The sequence below is a fragment of the Diospyros lotus genome, chromosome 3 (assembly GCF_014633365.1).
Source record: "Diospyros lotus cultivar Yz01 chromosome 3, ASM1463336v1, whole genome shotgun sequence".
In the NCBI taxonomy this organism is placed as follows: Eukaryota; Viridiplantae; Streptophyta; class Magnoliopsida; order Ericales; family Ebenaceae; genus Diospyros; species Diospyros lotus.
In genome coordinates, this window is record NC_068340.1 from 36810625 (window position 1) to 36829281 (window position 18657).

An 18657-nucleotide genomic window follows, 5' to 3' on the forward strand; every position below is an offset into this window, starting at 1 on the left:
CAAACATTTAAATATTCATTTCATAAAATTCATTTTTCAAAGAGATAGGGTAATTTTTATTTTTTAAACAATCATTACCTAGAATTAAATTCTAAATAATACAATTAAACACATCCCTTCTAAAAAAAAAAAAACTTTGTAATTGATTCGGGGCTTCATAAAACCATTGAAGGGGGAATGGCTTTATTATGGGAAAGATCCCTTGAATTATGTGGAAAAGAAATTTGTGTAATTTATTGATATTTTTATAATTATACATCTTTATTTATTTTTTTCACTAATGGGATAAGAATAATGATACTGTTCAGCTGTCAACCTGGTTTGGTAAGCCATAAACTTACCTGTCCCAGCAAAGATTAATATGTTTAGGTGATGGATCTTATGCATTTCTCCTTGTTCATTGATGGAGACTGCTAGTACTGCAGCCAACCTGTCACAGCAATGCCTGAACTTGAAATTCGAAGCCAGAATTTAATGGAGGGGTCCATCCTCAAACTGTTTGCCAGTGTGCAAATTTGACCTTTTCAAAGGTCAGGGTCAATCATTATTATTATCATTTCTTAAAAAAAAAAGCCTTTATTTTACTGTTCCTAATTCTTTTTTATTTCATACAATAACACAACGGACATTAGTTCAAGACGAGATGGTGTAACATTAATTAATAGTATTTTTATAGAACATTTTAACCCACGCAAATGAGATGAAGAACGCATGCATCGATTAGTAGATGTCACTAAGCCGGCGACTACTGGTCACTAAGCCGGCGGCCTCTGCCACGGAAAATTACACCGTCGGCTTGGTGGGGCTGCTGCGGCTGAGGCTGAGGCTGAGGGGTGGTCCGATTGCCGTCGAGGCGGTGGCTTCTTCCCTGGAAAGCGGGCACGGTAGAAGCATATCTGCCCACTGGAGCATTTGCTTGGTATCCTTGCCCCCAGAATGCCACTAGCTTGTGACTGCACGACGCACTAGTTAAGAAATTAACTGTAGGGATAGGGACTGTGTGTCGCATTTCTTAGTTAGTTCTATTATTATAGGGTGGCTGGCGACGTTAGCAAAAAATCCGTAAAGAAAGAGAATAAACAGAGGCGGAGATTGAAAATTAATTAAAACTATATAAAGAAAAGGATACACCCAGAGGGGAGTCTTGAAGACGTATTTGCCGCCAGAAAGCGGATAAAGAACCGTCAAGAAATAGTACAAGTGGCCAGCGGCCATGCCAAGGAGATCGGGCTTCAAAGGGTTCCCAATGATTAGATCCACTGCAATAACATAGTAAGGAAGGTAGAAGCCCTGTTCACAAATCACATGCATACTCAATATTGGTGTCATACATTTCAATCAAATTCTACAATTTTAAGCTCCTCAAATAGGAAAGGAAATTTATACTTAATATTATTGGGATTCCTTGTTTATCCCCCTCTTAAAATTAATTAGTAATTTGTTAGGACCAACTTTTACATTCATACCCAAGTTCATCTTCTTCTTCAAATAAAATAGGAAAGGAAATTTATACGCAAGTTTGGAGGTGCCGTTTCTGCATTTTTTAACCATTTCCCAATTTGGAAACGATAAAGACGGCCCGAAACGGTTTTCGGGCCATTTCTGTAAATTGCGAAATATTTCGGGGCGGTTTCACAATTTACAGAAAAATGTGGGTCCACTTACAGGCCTAGGCGGGTTTACTACTAGTACTACATGTCTTTCCAGACCAAGGATATCTATCCCATGGATCTCCGATCCTCCATCTCCTCTCCCAAAGACAAGTATTTCCAGTGAGCTGGTTTGATTGAGAGCAGTATAAAAATGGTACATAGGGAGCAAACTACCTTGAGTTCGAAGAGGCCATGAACGTTGATACGCTCGTTGGGGAACTCGCGGCTCCAGACGTAGACGATGACGAACACCAATGAATTCCCCATGAATGGCGACCACAACATCGGAACAGCTCCCATCACCTGAACAACACAGCCAACACTTGCCTAATTAAACCACCAGACCAAGAGAAGACGCTCCAAACACATGAATCAGCAATGCCATTGGCAATGACCACAACACACTCATACCAGCAGCGAGATCGCGGCGAAGATGAACATCCACACGTAGTCCGCCGTCCTCTTGTCGAACGGCCCCCTCTCCAATCGCACGCCATAGTACGCTCTGCGCGAATCAACCAAAGCAGAATCAGAATGAGAGGCTTCCAAACACTATTTTTTTATGAGGAGAGAAAATCAAGTCTCTCTGCAAAATTCTATTAGAAATGTTATGGAAGTGACGCATCACTGTAATGGTATTCTGTGCAGAATTCTTGTACATAATTATATTATCTTGTTAAGATAGCGATTCTTTATTCGAGTTGAACCGAAAATTCAGGCCAAATAGAATTAAGAAATTCGATCTGTTAATATGTTGAACCGAACATCATTACGCCTATTAAAATGTTGCTGCAGATTGGCACAGGATCAAGATCGAGCCTCAAGTTTAGGGCTGGGACCAGACTAGGAACCGTGGTTGGGCTGTGGACTGACGATAGTTAAGGCCGCGGGTCGAGATTGGGCTGTGGGCTGTCCAGGCCAAAGGCCGAGATTGGACAATTGGCCGTGAGCCAAAGGTCAAGATTGAGCCACTACGGTCCATGATCCATCCAAGTGTGTGAAAAAGCAAGAACAGAATGGAAAATTCATCCCCATTCAGTTCAGCCCCAAGATTCACGGTCCATCTCGTTAACATGAAAATTTTATCACAAGTGATGTATAGTTATATAGCTGTTATTGCCTCCCCATTTTGTGCAGAATTCTCATAGTGTTGGTGGGTGGTTTATCTCGTTAAAAATATTAGAAATTTTAGGGAAGTGACAGCATAATTCTTAGAGATGAATATAACTGTAAAAATGTCACTGCCGTGTTGCTCTTCTTACATTAGCAAAATTTCATAAGCAAATGGCAGAGAGAATTGCCCCAGGAAGAAGAAATTTGTAATCAGCCTCCAAACCTGCAACAATTGCATCACCAAATCAATCGCAGGCACCATCATCGGTATCATGCTAAACTTTAGTTTACAGCGGTAAAACCACCACTGTCACTGTCACGTCATTTGAAAGTTGATGAACAAGATTTGTACCTGCAAACGTTTCAGAACATCTCCATAGAACAGAGCTATGGTCCTGGGATTGTAGAGCCCCAGATGGTAAGCAGAGGTGGACATCAAACAGAGCACCCCAAAAGTCTTGGCCACCGGCGGCAAATCTCGGTAGTATCTGAAAAATGGACGTTTTGGTTGGACAATTCATCATAAACACTCTAGAAAACAGAACCGAAAACTGCAAGCAAAGGAAGAGAGTGCTTACTGCATAGGAGTGGCCATGGTGAATGGGTGGATGTGAGAGACGCGTTTGGCATAGGTCTAGGGACTGACGAAATGGGTCTCGGGTTATAGTTTAATGGGACGTGTTGTTGCCGTCAAAAGACTTTGAAATTTTCATAGGAGACTTTGGGGAAGTGGAAGAAGATTGAAGACAGACAGGCAGGCAGGCAGGCCAGGAGAGAAGAGAGTGGCCTGTAATTTTGATTCGTGGCTAAAGCTAGTTTAGGAATAAAAAAATGTATTTTGTTTTTAAATAATATGTATTTATTTTGTTTTGTTTTTTTAACATTTAAATAATTTGATTGATTAGTTACATGTTTTAAAATACAGTATATTCATTATCAAGACAATCAAATTATTTAAATATTAAAAATAAAATATAATAAACATGTATTATCTTTAAAATAAAATACACTCATTATCCTTTAATCATTAACCTTAAAATAATAATTAGCATTATCAAAGCCCCTCTGCTCTTCCAAAGCTCTCTGTTTTGGTCTTTGTCTTCCTGCCCGTCTCCTACGCAATGGCTAGTGATAGTGCTAGTGCCATGGATTAGTCGAGATAACAATAAATACGCCATCTTTCATGTCATTTAACAGTTGTTCTTGATGGCGTTTATTTGTTTAATAGACTAAAAAATCATATCGAATTAATATAATTGAATTAGTTCTTTGTATTGATTTTTTTTAATTTAATCAATTTTAGATCAAATAAGATCATTTCGTCTATAAATTTGACATGACCCTACTAACATAATTAAGGGCTTTATCTCCCCAAATTTGCCTTGTTTTTTAACTTCTATTTGGTCAAATATGTTTACTTTGTGTAAGTGGTTAATTGTTAGTTACAGTTGTCAAGACTTTATTATGTTAATATTTTGAACACGTCACAGATTGTAAATTATTTTTGTTATAATTTTGAAGACTTTAGAATCAAGAGTCAATCAAAATTTAATTAGATTAAATTAGTTTAATCTTATTTATAAATAAGCATTTCGCTAAATGTATACCTATTTAGTAATTCTTTTTCGCTACATAGCATTCATCTTATCTAAAAGAAAAATACATAACGTTTATGAATTTTAAATAAAATAATCATAAATATTACTCGCTGTATAATCCTAATTTCATAATAGAAGAACACCAAAACCAATTAGGAATGTGATTTCTAGCCTAACCCAATCAAGGAAATGACCTCTGTGATTACCATCCCAACCCAATTAAGAATAGGTATTGATTGAGATCATTCCAACCAACACCACCACGTTCGGTAGTGAAATTTCGATAGTCGTATTGACAGGATGGGTAAGAGAAAATCAGCTAAGCTTGTCAAAGGAATTTGGAATCATCACCATCATCATGATGATTCAGGAAGGTCCAGAGAAACAAAATCGACAACAACAACAACAGGTCAGCATATATTTGATTTCTTCTTAGATACTTCAATATTTACAATTTTAATTAACATTGACCATTTCTTGTTGCCATCTCTATTTGCATTCAGTAGTCAGGAACACTTTGATTAGAAAACCAAAAGACAACATAAATCTATCTTCTCAGTCACATTTGTGTTGCAGTTTCAGGCTTGTCAACTACATTTTGCTTCCATCTTGAAGACTAGAATGGGGTTCAACGGAGAAATTTTCGAAATACTCTCCTGGCTGCCTGCAAAATCCATCTTTAGGTTCATGTCAAACAGCAAAGCATGCAAGGAATTTTTGTCAGAGATGTTCTTCATCAATCAACAATACAAAAACATGGGGTCAAAAAGCTGACTCGGCCTTTTTCATTCAACCATACCAGTATAGCTAAAGCAGATACTTTGATAGACTGGAATTTCATTGTGTTGGTGAAGAAGCATCATGTGGTTTGCCTAATCAGTCTCTCTAATTCTTAATAACTACCACCCGGGTGCTAGCTTTGAGCAACGGGCTGTTATGCTGCAGAAACACAAAGAAAGATGTACTTGTTTGCAACCCCACAACTCAAATGTGCATACCTATTTAACTCCCAGAAAATCTAAGACATTTGGAGAGGCACTTCACCTTCATCTTCCACTGCAATATCAACAAACCATCTGATCAGTTTTCGCATAATTTTGAGTTGATGATAATAGGGCAGACTACACAGTGGTCAAACAATGATGCAACATGCAAAGCCTACTTACCCCAAGCAAGGATTTGGCAAGAGATTGGAAAGATAGATCTTGGTGCTAGATACTTCGACTTCCAGTCTGCTGTTTACCATAATGATAAGTATCACCTCATATCAGATTGGCTTCCTTGTATATCAAGCGATAGCCCTTTCTGCTGGTCATATATACTGGCATATGACTCCAAGAAGAAAGCCCAAAAATTCCTACAAATACCGAAGAGTGCAAGAAGAGGTCTAAATGATCGAAGTTGTGAGATGGGAATATTCGAGTGGGGAAAAGGAGAATCAATTTGTTTGGTTCAAGCTAGCAAATGAAGTTTTCACTGTATGTATATTAAGGGATTCTAATTTAAGCTCTAGGGTTCAAGGTGTTCAATGGGGAGTTTTTGTTTGTTGCGACAAAGAATAAAGTGCACCGGTATGATTTAAGGGGTGATTATTTTTTGAAAAGAGATGAAGAGATTTGCAGACATAAATGTGGAGTCACTGACAAGGTGTTTTTTCGTTCATACTCTAGTACTCTTCGCCTGTGCGGGGATGGGGCAATACCCATACCCAAATAGTTTTCTTCTTATTATTATTAGATTGTCTACTTGTATTATGGAGCCAAAGTTAAGCCTCCAAATTGATACTTTGTAAGCAAGTAGTTAAAGTTGCTTTGGTTTTGAAATGTCGTGTTCTTTTTATGCAAAGCAAATGAAATGTCAGATTGAATTGTTTTATGTTCTTTCAAGAATCTTTGAAATGGTGAGAAATCTGGACTGGCTATACTAGTCGCTAGAGTTGACATTTCAAGATATAAATCGTAAGAAACTACCTACACTATAATATTCAACATATATTACTAGTTAAAAGTTTTCAATTTATGATGATGGCAGAGAAAAAATTAGGAGGATTTAAAAGATGAGAAGATCAAGAGAGATTGGAAAGATGAGAAGGATTAAGAAAAACAGAAACTTAAAAAGATGGGTGAGAGGAAAATATTAGTAGAAATTGTAGAACAATAATTCTGATTACATTCTTCGGCATCAATTTATGTAAATGGGGTGTTAAATACTAGGCTATTCTTCGATCAAACCATTCGATCGAATCAACCTCTAATACCATTTGTTGAACTAAGCGGAGAAATCATCTTTTCTAGGAATAACCTAGTATTTATCACCCCAGGTCCCTATCTATTTCCCCCTCGTCATCGCTATCATCCCACTGCAAAATAATTAACTTGGTACAACAATCATGGACGAAACGATCAGCTGCTTCAGAAATTTTGCTTGTTCGGGTAATAACCTATGCCGTATTTCATACTCAATCATCATTATCTAAACAACAGAGACAACAAGAATAATGAACTCAAGTGTTATTTGCCTCATTATTTCTGCACTAAATTCAATTAAGTTTCAAATTAATATTAAAAATGGTATCCTTTATATGATTTCTTCTCTTTACCAAACCTAGTTTTTGTTTTGACCCCTAGCTTTTCCCATTTACCTACTGGGATTCCATCATACATACATTAACGACATCAAATGATGCTGTTTGTCTACAATTGACTAAAACTTTTCTAAATAAACTTACAGAAACAGAAGTTTTCTGTAAATTAAAAAGGGGAATTGGAACATGAATGCTCAAACAGAAGCATTAAGATAATAAACCCTTGTTAAAAATTAAGTGATCAATAAGATTCAGTAGATAACAGGAAATTATAGTAAATTAAAGCACTTACTGCTGAAGAGCAACGGCTGCGGTTTGAACTTTGTCCACCGAAGGAACAGTGCCAAAAAAAAAATCATCACAGAAAGAGCAACGAAGCCATCCGAATTCGCTTCTGTCGACGCATTCCCAGTCAAAATCATCACTGCCAGAGGAAGAGAAGAGGAAGGAAACTGAAGGAAAAGTGGAAGTGGCAGAAATCGGATTGGTAAAGGAAAGGGAGAGGAAAAGGACGGAGAGGGGGAGAGAGAGAGAGAGAGAGGGCGGCTGAGGTTCTGGGTTTGTAAGTAGAAGTAGTGTAAGAGTTGGAGTTGACAGTGGCAGTGCAATAAGGGAAGGGGTCCTGGGCAGCCACCAACGCTGGCCTCCACTCCACTCTCGACTGTCGTTAGCATGACTGCCCTTAGCCAGGGGATCTCAACAACAATGATGGCAAGGAGATCGGTTTCTTCTTCTTTTTCTTCTTCTCTCTCTCTTCACTTTGGTTCCCCTGACCCACCAATGATGGGTTTAGAGAACCCACCAGTGGGTTTTCCAATAGATTCAAGGTGGCAACAATTTTTATTTTTTTTTAACTTTAATAAAACTTAATTAATGTTGGCATCCCAAAACTATGTCATTTTGGCTTCAAATAGATGGCCTAAAGTATAGAGTGTGTCTACACATATAAGTCAAATCACATGACATGTTTATGCAATTTACCCTTATTAAAATGTTTATACAAAAGAGCTTATTTCAAGGGAAGAATTCACTCAAACTTTTCAGTAGAGAAGAAAAGCAGACAATATCTTTTGAGGTTCTGAAAATAAAAATAATTTCACTCAATTTTAAAAATTCTTAACACTTAACCTTGTTAAATTTTTTAGAATGGCTAACATATCCCCATCTTTCTATCTCTCTCTTGTTGGAGCCTTTTGTTTTTGTTGTCTTTTCAAAATTTTGGATGCAGTGCCAAATAAGCCATAGTTTGGCCTCAAGGTTAATTTGGTCACTGTCCCTTAAGAAAGGTCAAATAAGCACCTATACATTCAAAAAAGCAATTGTACTTTTAAAAAATGTCAAATAAGCAATTGTACTTTCAAATTTGAAAACATACTAGCCATTATGGTTGATATCTTTTAACTTCATCTAATAACAATTCAATTTTATCAACAAGATCAACTCTATCCTCAATCAAAATAACCACACAGTCACAAACATATAGAGTAATGAATAAAATCATCTTTGGTATTATAAATTCAGTTCGCATACAAGTTTTCTAATATTTTGTATGCGAATGCCACAACATAGAGAAAGAAAAGGTGCATACCATGTGGTGGTATTAATAGATTTTGCGCCATCTTCACATAGCACATGTAGTTAACATAAAGCATTCAAAATATTACAGAAGCTATTAAGTATTTTCTTAGGAAACTTTAAATATATGTTTCCACTTTTGTCTCAACAAAACAAATAGAAAATCATGCAGTGCCAACTGTATTGCATTCATTGTGAGTGAGGAACATATGAAACATTTGAATAGAAGAGTTTATATAGTCAATTTTGAAACAAAAACAACCAACAAACAAATAATAAGAATAACAATTATTTGGTTATGAGTATTGTTCCATTCCCACATAGACGAAAAGTACTAGCAAACGAATAAAAAAACACTTTATTACCACATTTATGTTGGCATATTTCTTTAGCTTTCCTCTTAAAATCACCCCTTAAATAGTATTGAGAGATTTTCTTTGTTGTAGCAACAAGCAAATACTCCCAATTGACTACCTTGAAGCTGGCTAAATCATAGGACTCAATGATAGCTATGTCTTATGTTCAAATTTCCAATACTCTAGTCCAAGAGCTTGAACTATAATCGCTTTATGTCCATATAATGAAAACACCTTCCACTAGTGGAACCAAACAAATAGATTTTCTTTTTCCCCACTTGAATATACACATCTAACAAGTTAGATCATCTAGACCTCCTCTTACACCTTCTCGTATTTATATAAATCTTTGTGTACCCTTCTTGAAATCATATGACAATATATTCGAATCAATAGAAAAGCTTACTCTTTTCAATAGAAAGACAAAAGCAATTCAATAACAAGTGAACGCTACCATTATGGCATACAGTAGATTAAGAGTACGTCTTCTAGAACTAATACATATTTCCCTAATTTCTTCCCAATTCTTTGCTACTTCGAATAAGTAAACTTTGCAGGTTGCATTCTCTGACCATTCTCAATTTTACATTGGAAAGCTAAGTTGAAGCATAGGTCAAAATTTCTTAAACTCACAAGGACTTTAATAGGTTTCAAGCTTTGAGTTGTTAAAAAGCAAATAATTTCATTTCTCATTGTATTCCTGCAACATAATAGCCCATTGCTTGAGGCTAGTATCCGAGTGGTAGATTTTAAGAATTTGAGAGACTGATTAAGCAACTTAATAATGCTTCTTCACCAGAATTTACAAGAAATTCCAATTTGCGATAGTCTTTAGAATACCAGGCATAATGCAACTCAAAATTAAGGAGATCCACCCACGTGGCCTAGTGGTACTCAACTAAGTAAGCTCTCTTTGTTCATTGCGTGCATATCACGCGTAAACATATCGTGTGGCGATTTAGCACATTCAATACTTCTAGCCATATTCAAAGCTACCACATGCAAACTTGCCATATCCATACCTACCATACACAGACTTGCCAAATCCAAACCTACCACACACAATTGCATTGTATCCTCACTCTCCATCCTTGATCCACCATATCCGCACTTGCCATGTACACTCAAACACATGGGCGGCACAAGACCCGAGCAAATTAACATCCATAAAAGGAGGGGGGGGGGCTCTTCTCCCTTTGAAGGTAATATCCAGAAAACACTCTCTACTATTGTTCATTCTTATATACTGTCGAACAATCACTGGATATCACGCATCTGTCCTAGTTTTTGGTTTCAATTCCAAATCAGATCAACTTGAGCGTCAGAAAGCCAATCTAAGCAGGCCCGACCAGTCCTGACGACCCTGTTTTGCAAGAAGATTGCCAAGAAACAAGTTGAGGACCTACGATTAATTCATTGGTACTTTCATACATACTTTCAGTGATTTACTTAATGCCCTTCAGTTCTGATTTCTATTTTCGTGTTTTAATATACAAGAAAAGCTATTTTTTTCCCTCATGACAAATCTGAGAAAAGGAGTCTGTCAAAATGTTTTAAGGTTTCCTATTTTAATTGAAAATTTAAATTCAAGTTGCAATGGATGCACCTACAAAATTAACAATCTAATTGTGTTGGGTGTAGAATAGATTTTATTTTTAAAAACAATAAAATCAATAGAATAGAGTAAGGCACCTGTTTATAGAGTATGAGAATGAAAAAATACAGTATGAGAATACAAAGAAAATGGTCATTGGCACTTAGAACAATGGTTTGGTTACAATTTTTTCAATTCTTATACCTCTTAAATCAATAATGTGTGCTAATCCTATATTATAATTTTTCTGTTTTTGATGATTAAAAAAATTACAGCTTTTTTATTTATGACTATCGAATAGTTATAATCCCTTCCCTTATCTTCAAAAAAAAATTTCCTAATTTTTTATTTACACCCAAAATTTTACAATTAGTCCAAAAAATTCTTCTAATTTGAATTTTAGAAGTTATCACTGTTTCCTAATTACAAATACAAATAGTTACAAAAGTATAAAATCATTTATTCATTTTTTTGGACTGTCGTCACCTAGGTATATTACGTTTATTTGAATGATTTTGGGGGACGGGGATGTATTGGACGTTTTAATACAAGAACTGCAAAAGAAAATATTTGTGATCATCAATTTTATTGATAAATTATAATCGTTTTGTTATTATGACAAATATTTGTGTTTATAATTATAACTAATTATCATATTAGTATGTTATGTTTATTTCAAATTATGTGATAGTATTTGCTAGATTTTTCATTAAAAGTATGGTAAAAAAATGAAATTTTATTTTAGTTAATTTATCCAAAAATGTTCACTTTTTAAATTCCTACTATGTCTATATTATTTTCTGTTAAAACTCTAATTTTATTGATAAATTAAATATCTAAGTAAATTTTCAGTGTAAATAATTAATTAATTTTTCAAAATATATGTCAATCAATTAAAAATTCCCTTACATGGCCCGTGGATATGCGTAATATATTACCCACAATTGTTTCATTCTGAAATTGGTATTCCATGATAGAACGACATCTAAACTAATTAAGAATATCTTTTAAAGCATAAACCAATCAAGAATGGGATGGAATTTCTAGCCAAACATTTATACATTGGCAATGAGATCCTTCAAATTAACATATCCATTGTTGATAGGCAGAAAGCTCCATTGATATGATGGATGAGAGAAAGCTGGAAGAGGGTACTCAAAAAGATCATCATGGCTCAAACAGTCGAAAGAAACAAAATTGTCAACAACAATTGGTAAGTATGTATATTTAGTCTTACTCTTTAAATATTTTATATTTACAATTTAAGATTGATATTTGTTTCTTTGTTGTCATCAAATGGTATTTATATTTATGCAAATATAGAGTGGGGCTCGAAACACTTAGAAAAAGCCAAAATCACATATCAAGATGAGTCTCCACATTACAAAATTTTTAACTTCTTCAAACTCAAGATACTACAAGAAGTATGACACCAAAGCACAGGAGTTTGAGTGCAATCTACTCTTTCTTTTATTAATAGACCTCTTTTCCAACAAAATGGAAGAGACCAAAATTGGCTAGGATTCTTAAGTATATGCTGTAAACACTTTAGGCCTTTTAAATTTATGTTTAAATGTATTACAATATTTTATGTCTTGGATAATAATTAAATTTTACTTTGAATTGCAGGAGTTTGATGCAAATCTTGAAATTTTTAAAATATTCTCCTGGCTACCTGCAAAATCCATTTTCAGATTCATGTTAACCTGCAAAGCATGCAATGAATTTCCCTCAGACATGTTATTTGTCAAGCAACAATACATACACATGGGGTTGAAAAATGACTCAGCCTTTTTCATTCAACCAAGATGGTCCCCTAGAGGCTATCACAAATTGGAATTTCATGCGAACCCTGGTGAAGAAGCATCAACTGGGTTGCCTAATCAATCTATCAAATTCTTAAAGTCTACCACTCGGGTGCTAGCTTCAAGCAATGGGTTGCTATGTTGCAGGTATAAAAAGAGAAATGAACTGATTATTTGCAACCCAACAACACAAAGTTGGAAACGAATTAAAGTCCCCATGAGTTTAATAAATTTCGACCTATACTTCAACCTAGTCTTCCAATGTAGCATTAAGGAACCATCTGAGTTTCCATGTGATTTTCTATTGATGATGATAAAGAGGCCAGAAGAATGGTCAGCAAATGCAACATGCAAAGTCTACTTACTACAAGCAACAGCGAATTGGGAAGAGATTGGTGAAATATGTCTTGGTCCTAGAAGATTATACTCTCAATCTGCTGTCTGCTATAATGGTAATGTTCACTTATTATTGAATTGTTTTTCTCCTTCTTTTGATCTAGATAGCCCTTTCTATTGGCCGTATATATTAGCATATGATTTCAAGAAGGGCACCCAAAAATTTATACAAATACCAGAAGATGCAAGAGGAGGTTTGGATGATCGAAATTGTCAAATGTGTATATTCGAGTGGGGAAAAGGAGAATCTATTTGTTTGGTTCAACTAGCAGAAGGAAATTTCACCATATGGACATTAAGCGATCATAGTTCAAGTTCATGGACTAAAGTATTGAAAATTTGTACGCAAGACATAGGAATCATCAAGTCCTATGATGTAGCTGGCTTCAAGGTAGTCAATGGGGAGTCTTTGCTTGTTGCTACAAAGGAGAAAGTCTATCGATACTATTTAAGGGATGATTTTGAGAGGGGAGCTGAAGAAATATGTCAACATAAATGTGGCGATAGAGTGTCTTTTCATTCGTATTCTAGTACTCTTCGTCCGTGTGGAGATGGGGCAATGCCCATACCCAAATAGTTGATGATACTATTATTTGTTGGTTAGTTGATTGTATTCTAGTACTCTTCCATTGATTTCATATGTTCTTTAATACAATTGGCATACTACATTTTCTATCTATTCTATTGAGACATTTTCTGCAATGTTTTGAATACTTGATAACTATATATGCCATGTGAAGACAGTGGAAAATCAATTAATACTATGGTTGTATATGCCTTTTCTTTCTATGTCTTATTATGGCATTGGCATGTAAAATATTAAAACAGTAGAAAAGTTCATATTGCTCAAGATGATTTAATTACAACTCTACAAGTAAAAAAGATCAGATTTTTATGTGTGTTAGTTTTAATCTCATCAAAATCTAGGAGAATGGGATGAACCAACAAGAAAGAGTACAAGTTTAACAACCACATTGACTAGATCACTAACAAAACAAATTGCATAGCCCCTAGATCCATCTTCAGCTTCTCAATCAGAGCCTAGTTCAATTCCTAGATAGCATATAAATACAAATGAATTCACCTTTGCAAGATTCCTAATCATATTATTCCCACTTATAGAAAAAAATACTCATTATTCTCAAGAGTAAAGAATTCAAACATTCTTAATTATCTACAGTTCTAATAAGAAGCTATAAATGATTAGATTTTTAAATTAGCTTCAATTTCAAATATTAAGTTAGTGAAACCAAGGGATTATCAAGACCTTAGTATATTTGGCCATCAATTGCAACTCATGCTAGAAACATAACAATAACCCACTGTCACGACCCTAAGGTTTAGCTAGGGTCTAGGAAGGAATTAGGAAGGATTTGGGAGGGAAATGGAGGAGAATTAGAGGGAGATATAGAGCAGAAATCAAGAGAAATGAGAGAGAACTAGGAAGAATGAGAGGGAGAAAATATGGAGGGAAAATATGAATTCACTATATTGTTTCAACATACATTTCTCTACATGTTATGGCCTATTTATAGGCTGTTCAAGTAATAGAATATTGTAGAACAGCACCCATGTGCACTATAACAGAATGAATAGCATCTCCTAACCAACAATTGTAACTAATGGCAGCATTGCCCCTCTAATTCCTCCTGGGTCAAGACAATTTCCCCTCCTTGAAAGGTTTCTTATCCCCAAGAAACTTATTACCATTGAACCGTTGTTATTCATCTGATGCCCATATTTACCAACTGGTTTCTTCTTCGCCTTTTCTTGTTCTCCTCTCGCATTACCCTTTTCTTTTGCTTTCTCTTTCCTTCTTTCTTAACCGAACTACGACTAGCGGCAAGCCCAAGTCCAACCATCCACCTCTTCCTTATTGCAATTGAAAATGGCTCCAATGGAGCTGTCAATCCGGTAACCATCTCATTTCCTAGCATAAGAAGAAATTTAAACTTCTCTTTAAGCAAATCAACCTTTTTTGCAGCTATTGTCCTGTTTTGTGTGTCCGTGCCAAAGACATACGTATGAGATGTTCCAAACAAGGTGCCCGGTGCAATCCTGTCCTCCTTCTCCTCAAGTACTTGGTAAAGAGACTTTTCAAGCTCCTTCCTCTGTTGCTTCTGGAGATCAATAAGATCAGCAGGGTTGTCCTCCTTCCTTGCAGCTACCATTCTCGTTCTTAGTACCTCATCAGCCTCATACTCCTCCTTAGTTGTATGAACACCACCTTCCTCTTCCATGGCTACTATATCAACTCCCTGCACTTCTTGATGAGCAGCCTTAGGAACTCCTATGACAACATTAGTTTTGGGCCTTTCTCCAAACTGAGTACACAAGGCATTTACAAACTATGGCCAACTCCATTCTACCTTTCCCCAACTCCAATTCTGGAACCAAGCGTCTGCAACACCATCCAAATAAGCTACAGCCCTTTTCACTTTCTCCCCTTCAGCTACTCGGTATTGGTAGAACGCTCGTTCACACTGCCTAATCCACCATTTAGGCCTATCTCTTTCAAATGCAGGAATGTCCATCCGCAAGCCTGGGGGTGTGGAGTGAGTTTCTCCAACTCTTCGCCTCAAGTTTTCCTCCTCTGTATCATCCATTCCTAATCTTAGGGACACATCAGCCTTAGGAATTCCTCCAATCTGTCGGCTGCTTTTATTATAACATTTGGGCTGTAGCGCATACTTTTCGTTGCAACTCTCATCTCCAATTTGACTTAGGTAGGCAGAATATTCTTTTGAAAAACATTCAGCTGGAATACTAACCTAGAATTTGTATGAAAATAGGATCAAAAAATCATTCAACTGTCTACTAAGGTCCTTGATTTCTTTTCTTGTTGCAGCAGTTGCAGCACATAGTCCTTCGGCCATCTCCTCAGTTGAATTCCTTAAAAATTCACCACTACAACAGCCTGCTGATCAGCTTCCAATGACCACTTCGGAAACTTATTCCAGTACTCAAATTCAGCAACCCTAGATTCACACAAGGCTAGGTCCAAATCAGTCTTTAGTTGCTGATGATGGCCTCCAAATCAATTACCCTTCAAACAATCTGCTGGTTCTGGATAATTTCAGAACATAACCTGTTCTGATCAGCTTTGGAAATCTATCCGCAACTTTTGAAACCCACACTTCCGCTACGCACTCTAAAACCACAACTTCTGCTACGCAATTACTCCCGAAGCTTGATTCAATCTGTTGGGCCTCCAAATTCATCGGAATTCAGTCATTGAAATAGCTTTGATAAATCGCCAAGACCTACTGTTAATCGATCGCTTCCAAATCCGCAACCATAGCAGCTTCAAGTTCAGCTAACCTAATTCTGCCTCAAACGAAATCCACTGAGATCTGGATTTGGATCTACTTGATTAACTCAAACAAGAGTCAGCGGCCAAGGAACTGCTCGATTAATTCCATCAAGTCAGCTGAGAATTTCTCCGGATTAAATCGCACTCCAATGCGCAGCGATTACTCAATATCCACTTCCGACCGAAGCTTCCTTCTCGCCTCAACCTCACTTTAGCAATCGAGGATCGAATTTGTTTGGCCTTCAAGTTTGCCTACTCACCGCTTCCAACTTCACCAGCATTCCGTCACTGGAACCTCACAAATCGGCCTCGATCAGCCCTATTCTGATTTGCTTTACTCCCAAGCAGCAACCGAGGTGCAGCTGATTGATTGCACCTTCAACAATTCCGAGTCTCAGCGCAAGAAGCTGCTGGAATCACAATCGAATTGTTGCTATCCATTTCCACAGCCGAGTTTCCAGCCACGAGGCTACCACCTGCTTCGCCTTTAGCTTCTGGATTGCCTGAATTGCCTAACCTTGTTTCGCTCCTAGCAATTGATCCGTAATTGACAGCCTTCCTTACGCCTGGAATCTCAGTTCCACGCTTGCCCAGACCTCTCGCTCAACTTCCAAATCTGAGTTGAGAATCACAAACGAAATCAAGGCAATTGAGAATCGTTGCTTGCGGAATTAACTTCTGAACCGTTTTCAATCGCGCCTTCCTTCCCACCTCGGTCACATACAGTGACCCAGACGGGTTTCGAGAGTCGCTCGCCTCGCGTTGCCTGCAATTTCGACCCTCATTGATCTGCTGAGGACCATCAGATCTGAATTCGCCTCTACTCCACTTCCTAAATCGCGTCTTCCTTCTCACCCAATCATCGCCAACTTCACCTTCAAAACTCAAGTCGAATCGGATTACAGAATTGGCCTCTCCTACAATTTGCCAAAAATCGTTGGCACTGAAGCGCCTTGGCTAACTGCTACGCCTTCCTTGATCGAACAATACTTCCTGGATTTCTCAAATCAGAAGCCACTCCTTCGTCGGAATCATTGGACTGAATGCGCCTGAATTCCGTCCGCTCTACCTGAACCTCCACCTTCTATAATTGATCGACTCAGTTGTTCGATCAATTCTACCACCACTTCCGGAAACGCCTACTGCACTCGGTCAGTGCCGTAATCTATCGCCTGAAATTTGGAATCATCTTGGTTCCGCTCAGATTAAGATCAAACGCTGCATGCGTTATTTCGACTAATAGCAGAGGAATGACCTCCTCTTGCTAGGATTCAATCGGTCCTGTGTCGACCTTGATCACCTCTGTTGTGGCTTCCCAAGCACTGGAAATCGCCTGGTTTGTCAGAATGTGCTTCCAGTGACCAACTTATAGTGATCGAACTACCAGTTTCGTCGGAATCTCAGCCAAGAATCGTTAGCTCTGATACCAAATGTCACGACCCTAAGGTTTAGCTAGGGTCTAGGAAGGATTTGGGAGGGAAAGGGAGGAGAATTAGAGGGAGATAGAGCAGAAATCAAGAGAAATGAGAGAGAACTAGGAAGAATGAGAGGGAGAAAATATGGAGGGAAAATATGAATTCACTATATTGTTTCAGCATACATTTCTCTACATGCTATGGCCTATTTATAGGCTGTTCAAGTAATAGAATATTGTAGAACAGCACCCATGTGCACTATAATAGAATGAATAGCATCTCCTAACCAACAATTGTAACTAATGGCAGCATTGCCCCTCTAATTCCTCCTGGGTCATGACACCCACAAATGCAACTTAGATAATTGAATCTTTCAAGAATGACCAACAATATATGATTCAGTAAATCGAAACCAGTGATTTAAAAAATAGAGTATGGACTCACCTACTAAAAAGATCATGCTACCAGAATTCACCCACAAACATAATCTCAAATTCAGAGTCCGAAAAATTCATTATGAGGAACAGATTTGATATATTTATGCATAATATATAAATGAAAGATTTACCTGAAAACAGGAATAAGGCTGCAATGAGAGAGCAAACAATAGAGTGGGTTCCTTTTACCAATACTCTAGTAGTTCAACTATCCCGGAGAAGAAAATTAATTGAAGTGTGAAGCATTTCATCTAACAGTTGGAAGACAACATCCTCGACTAGTCACTAGTCAGTTCCAAGCCCCCATCTGCAAATCAGCCACCAAACTCCTCCACAGACATTCCATCACCACTTGCAGTTCTTCGAAACAACTTTTGAGAATCACAACTGCAAAATATTTGTAAAATTAAATCAAATTTATTAAGCATTATTATGTAATTCTAGCAGTTTCCATATGAAGTAATTCTTTGAAACAATTAGTGCTTGTATATAAGCTTTTATAACTTGCTAGAAAAAAAAATCCTCCCCATTTTGATAAATTATGAAGAGCCTATAAGCTTTTATAACTGATTTTGAAAAGCTTATTTTTTAAAAGTTATCTCAAAATAAATTAGTATTCATCAAATAAGTGTTCAATTTATCCTATTTTAAATAAAAGGAAATTACATTAATCATTCCTGAGTTTTGGCCTAATTACATAAAGCATTCCTTACTTTTTGAAATGACAGAGCTTACCTTTGCAAATGGCAGGATTACCTTTTCCATTTAAAGTTAGGGAAATTACACCAAGCACCCTTGAGGTTTGGCAAAAAAAAAAAA

The 18657-nt window shown here is 36.8% G+C and overlaps 1 protein-coding gene and 1 long non-coding RNA gene across 2 annotated transcripts; both read right to left on the reverse strand.

Annotated features, from left to right (window-relative positions):
• Positions 1-494: 494 nt before the first annotated feature.
• On the reverse strand, positions 495-3586 carry LOC127797872 (derlin-1-like). Its single transcript, XM_052331056.1, has 7 exons — positions 3344-3586; positions 3118-3253; positions 2915-2988; positions 2064-2157; positions 1827-1955; positions 1130-1290; positions 495-953 (listed from the first exon to the last, which is right to left on the reverse strand). Exons 1-7 carry the CDS (start codon positions 3358-3360, stop codon positions 746-748), a joined length of 819 nt encoding a protein of 272 aa, XP_052187016.1. The 5' UTR covers positions 3361-3586; the 3' UTR covers positions 495-745.
• A 1169-nt stretch (positions 3587-4755) lies between these two features.
• On the reverse strand, positions 4756-17952 carry LOC127796761 (uncharacterized). The gene is made up of 4 exons (XR_008022092.1): positions 7240-17952; positions 5530-5720; positions 5362-5419; positions 4756-5027 (listed from the first exon to the last, which is right to left on the reverse strand). It is a non-coding gene; the product is annotated as an uncharacterized LOC127796761 (long non-coding RNA).
• Positions 17953-18657: the final 705 nt, after the last annotated feature.